This window comes from Anopheles nili, chromosome 2 (genome assembly GCF_943737925.1).
Source record: "Anopheles nili chromosome 2, idAnoNiliSN_F5_01, whole genome shotgun sequence".
In the NCBI taxonomy this organism is placed as follows: domain Eukaryota; kingdom Metazoa; phylum Arthropoda; class Insecta; order Diptera; family Culicidae; genus Anopheles; species Anopheles nili.
Window position 1 is genome coordinate 45,583,421 of NC_071291.1, and position 4,617 is coordinate 45,588,037.

At 54.9% G+C, this 4,617-nt stretch overlaps 1 protein-coding gene across 1 annotated transcript; it reads left to right on the forward strand.

Annotated features, from left to right (window-relative positions):
• The first annotated feature begins 844 nt into the window (after nt 1-844).
• LOC128724078 (sodium/hydrogen exchanger 9B2) lies at nt 845-4,617 on the forward strand. Its single transcript, XM_053817845.1, has 8 exons — nt 845-872; nt 1,141-1,378; nt 1,433-1,481; nt 1,845-2,341; nt 3,444-3,619; nt 3,708-3,814; nt 3,896-4,201; nt 4,288-4,617. Exons 1-8 carry the CDS (start codon nt 845-847, stop codon nt 4,615-4,617), a joined length of 1,731 nt encoding a protein of 576 aa, XP_053673820.1.

Genomic DNA, 4,617 nt, shown 5'->3' on the forward strand with positions numbered 1-4,617 from the left:
GTGGGTTGAGGAAGGAAAGCACTACAAAATTGTCTCGACCAGGCTGCAGGTGCAGGGCAGGCGTTTGCGGCTCGCCGGAGAAGCACCGGCCGCGGTTCCGAGGTGGAGCTGTTTTGTTTTGTGTAACATCACCAAATTCTATAAGACGATTAGGGCCCAGGGGTCTGCAAACCCTGCAAAGCCCTGCATAATTTGTCCCGCAGATCGAAGGCGGCTGGTGCATTCATCACGTGTCGTGTCTCCTCCTGTGTGCAAGCGTCCCGTTTATAAGCCCCACTCGGGGGGTTTCAGCTTTTCACTTCGCAACGAGTTCGGTTCCCCCAAAATTACCGCCCGCATTGGTGTAATTGGGGGTGGTGGGCGGGATAGGGCGAATGATACAGCACCACTGCAGTGAACGCTTTCCTTACGGTCCGGCTCTCGGGAGTATTGATGGGCTGTGGAAACTCGCAATCGGAACGGTAGCCCTGCATCGGTAAGAAAACCCACCCCTGAGTGGGGAAAGTGGCTTCCTTTAAAGCCCTTTCACCGGTGCCCAATTTACCGGAAATGCCCACCGAAGGTTGTTAGCATCCATCATTTAGCGTTGTCGAGCCGGGCGAGTTTCGAGTCTACTCGCTCCGGTTTGGCCTAATGCAAATGTTTGCCGAACACGGCCCCGATCTCGGCAGAGAGCAATGCAAACGAAAGATAAATAAAAAACGAAACAGCACACGTAATTAAACGCACCCTTAATCTGGTTCCTGCGTGCCGACACGGAGCGTATAAAAGCAGCTGATGCTGGGCCGCGATCGCTTCCCAGTACTCGCGACGCAGCTTTCGAACGCACCGGAAGACGCCTTCGATGACGCAATCGTCGACACCACCGAGAAGTAAGTGTGCGTGTGTGTGAGTGTGTGTACTGGCTGGCAGGGCTGCTGAAGTCGATAGAGCCGTCGCCGTCCACAATTAATCAGTCATAATTGATAACGCCAACGAAGCGCGATGGTCTCGAGAATCTGGTAGCTTAGAGCTCGTGCCTCAAAACCGGTAGTGATCGAGAATGGCAGCACAATTGGTGGCCATTATCGGTCAATTCGAGGCAAACTATCTCTCGCTGTTTGGTGCTAACGCGGGTTGCTTGTCTCGTCAATGGCACAGTTTACATCACGTTCGTGGAGGAAGACACCGCGGCCAGGAACGAAGGAGGACTCGAGGTGTTTGACGGCGATCCACGTCCGGTGGAGATCCCTTCGGAAATGGTTAAACAGCGGCAGGATACGCGAACAAACCTCAACTCCGAGGGTTCATTTCCACTGCAAAGTGCGGCAGACGATGGCGGCCCTTTCGATGGTTTTAATAAGCATCCGCGAACGGAACAAACGATGCTCACACGCAGGTACGTACTTTGGTGGCATCTGCCGGTGATAAACGATCTTGTGTTATCTTACAGTGTGACGGGAACGATGCCGAGATTAGATTTCGACCGTAAACAGCATCTAGTAGGCGGCTGGTGTGCCAGCTCCAGTTGACAGCTCAATCGCCATCGGTTGTTTGTGTTTGCGTTTGTCATTCGAACGAACGGTTCGAAGAAGACGCTTTTTCATCGACCAGATCGCTAATTCAGAGTGCGACAGATCCAACAGACAACGCCAGTCGGTAGGGTAGAATGGTTCGTCTACGGCTTGATGTCACTCTTAGTGCCCTCGGGAAAAGGTTAGTGAAGATGGTGCGTTGCAGTCCCGTGTGTGTGAAGGTTCCCGGATAAAGCCCGACAACAACAGCAGCAGCAGCAGCAGCAGCAGCAGCAGTATCAGCAACAAACACCATCGAGACCCTTTCGTGTGACCTTCGTGCACTCTCAGACACCTCTCTTCTCACTCCACAGATGTCCCTCGGTGGAGCGAAACTGGCCAACAACGTCACAACCGGTCGCCTTGTTGATCGTGTTCGCGTTCCTGTGGGCCGTAGCAACCTGCTTGTTACCATCGGAACTGACACACCCTGCCGGAGGGTTGATGCGGCTCGTGTTTCTGTTCGTTGGAGCTCAAACGTGCGGCATGGTCGTCGCACTGACCGGACTTCCGGACATGCTGGGTATGCTGTTCTGGGGCGTGCTGTACGCCAACGTCGGTTGGGCGGATTTCCGTGGGTTCGAGCGGCTGGAGGTGTTCCTGCGTGAGATGGCCCTTGTCAACATAATGCTGCTGGCCGGGCTCGGTCTCGACTATGGCGCCCTTCGGAGTCTGTTTCGCTTCATCATGCTGCTCACCCTCGTGCCAACTGCGGCTGAGGTTGCGACCGTGGCCATACTCTCGCACTACCTGCTCGGGTTGCCCTGGCTTTGGGGTGTGCTGTTGGGGTGAGTCGCGTGGGGTTAAATCCTTTAATTTGGTTTTAAACGCAGCTGCCACGGTTTCGGTTTTTGTAAGGGCGAATCCCGGGGGGCGACGGGCGGGCGCGGTGGTTCCAGGAGGGTAGGATCCCGCCTCCGGCTAATGGAAGCTGCGATGCACTAAAAGCCACATAAAAGAACTTCCCACAATGGTCCTTCTTCGAAAGTGTGCGCGCGCGGGCGGATTTTTTTTGTTGTTGTATCCCGCACCACCCAAGCACCCGTTTTGTTCCATTCCATCGTTTCATCGTTCCGCCGGAAGCGAACCGGCTTCATCCGAGCACGAGCTTTCACGGGAAAAGGCACTCCGGCTGGGAAACCCGTGGGTAAGAAAAGAATTTTCTAAACCCATGGAAGGATTCGCGCAACATTTCCTTCCATTGCCGCGGCTCCGGGAAGGCCACTACTCGGTGTGCTCGAAGTAATACCGGCTGCGAGGGGTTGGGGGGGGAGAGAGAAAAAAGCACAAAAATACCCCGCACCATACCGAGCGCAAGTGGAAAATGTGCGGAGGGTTGCGAGGAAAAAAAACCCTGGGATTCTTTAAGAGGTGTGGGTGAAGCGTAAGAGAGAGAAAAAAAAGAACCCCACCATGGTTACGGTTCATTATTACGCCATTGCGAACCCGTGGAAGGTCCTAAATGGATTGCTGCATTTGGCTCACCAGGGTGTGCGTGTGCGTGTGTGTGTGAATGCGTTCCCGAGCTGTTGATGGAAATCAATTTCTTTCCACTCGATGAAATGCGGAGCACAGCGTTCGTGAAAAACGAACTCCAAGCGCGGCCCGTGAAATGGGAACCGTCATTTGCAGCAGTCGTGCTTTTGGCCAGTCGCTTTCCAGGCATTCTGAGGACGCTTTTGCCCACCAAGCCCTTTCGAACTATCTTTGGGCCAAACGCCGAAACATCAACCGGGCTTAATGGTGCCGCTCGAATCCGCGCTCTGTTGCACGCCCCCGGGAAGGACAAATCCCTGCGGACCAGTGTTGCCAGCGCTCGGGGAGACGCAGGACGATAAAAATGCGCTGAAATTTAAATGCTTTTTTTTTTTGCTTCTTCCCTTTCCACAGCCTGGTAGAGACGGCCATCTCGCCGAACGTCGTCGTGACTGTGCTGCTGCGGCTGAAGGAGGAACGGCTCGGGTTGAATAAGGGCATTCACACATTAATCATCGCCACGACAAGCTGTAATGATGTGCTGGCAATTTTCCTGTTCGGTGTCATTCTGGGGGTGATATTTTCCACCGGTAAGTTTGCGGTAACGAGCCGCGGGCTGGCTCGAGCGCTTTTTGGCTCATGGTTTGCGTTTTTTCTCTCTCTCTCTCGCTTCGCCAGGAGACCTCACCAGCCAGATCCTGCAGGGACCGATCGGTATCGTGATTGGGCTCGTCTACGGTGGCCTGTGTGGGTTCGCGTTGCTGCACGTGCCCTCTTATCACGCGGTAAGGCGTTTTGCTGGCCGACGTTTTTGTGGCGTGACGTTGAAATTTTAATTACACACCGTGTGCTTCGACCGCCTGCAGAAATACACCAACGGCCTGCGGTTCTCGATGGTAGCGCTGGCCGGGACGCTATCGGTGGCTGGTAGCAAAACGGTGGGCTATCCATCGGCTGGCGCTCTTGGGTGCATTGTGACGGCGTTCGTTGCGGGTACTGGGTGGCGTAAACGACCCCCAACCGAGTGCAACGAAGTCAGCATGTACCTGGACCTGCTGTGGAAGTTCCTCAAGCCGGTGTCGTTCTCGCTGATCGGGAAGGAGGTGAACTTTTCCGTTCTCGCCGGCGAAACTGTGCTGTATGGTGCGATAACGCTGCTGGTCGCGGTGCTGGTACGTTCCGTGGTGTCAAATATTGCTCCAGCGAGGAGCTCTACTCATCACTGAACACGTGTCCTTTGCTTGGGGTTTTTTTGCAGTTACGGTTGGTTTGCTCGTATCTTTGCACCATGGGCAGCGAGCTGGATTGGAGAGAGAAAGCGTACGTCACGTTATCCGGATTACCGAAGGCCACCGTTCAGGCTGCCCTTGGACCAGCCGCCCTTGATCTTGCCCGGAGTCTGAACGCCCAAGAGGAGTACGCCCGAGCGCAAACGGTGCTGATCGTGACGGTGCTGGCGATCATCCTGACCGCACCGCTAGGCGCGCTGCTCATGATCAAGCTGGCTCCACGTTGGCTGAAGCGATCTAAGGACGATGGTGTCGATCTGCCCACCCAAGATGCTGGACTGGCCCAAGAACGGGTTTAG

Excerpts from the sequence above, each read along its gene's own strand:
- LOC128724078 (XM_053817845.1), top strand. The coding sequence starts at position 845 with ATGACGCAATCGTCGACACCACCGAGAA. Across the intron at positions 873-1,140 it reads ATCGTCGACACCACCGAGAA|TTTACATCACGTTCGTGGAG; the intron begins GTAAGTGTGCGT and ends TCAATGGCACAG. Across the intron at positions 3,815-3,895 it reads ACGTGCCCTCTTATCACGCG|AAATACACCAACGGCCTGCG; the intron begins GTAAGGCGTTTT and ends GACCGCCTGCAG.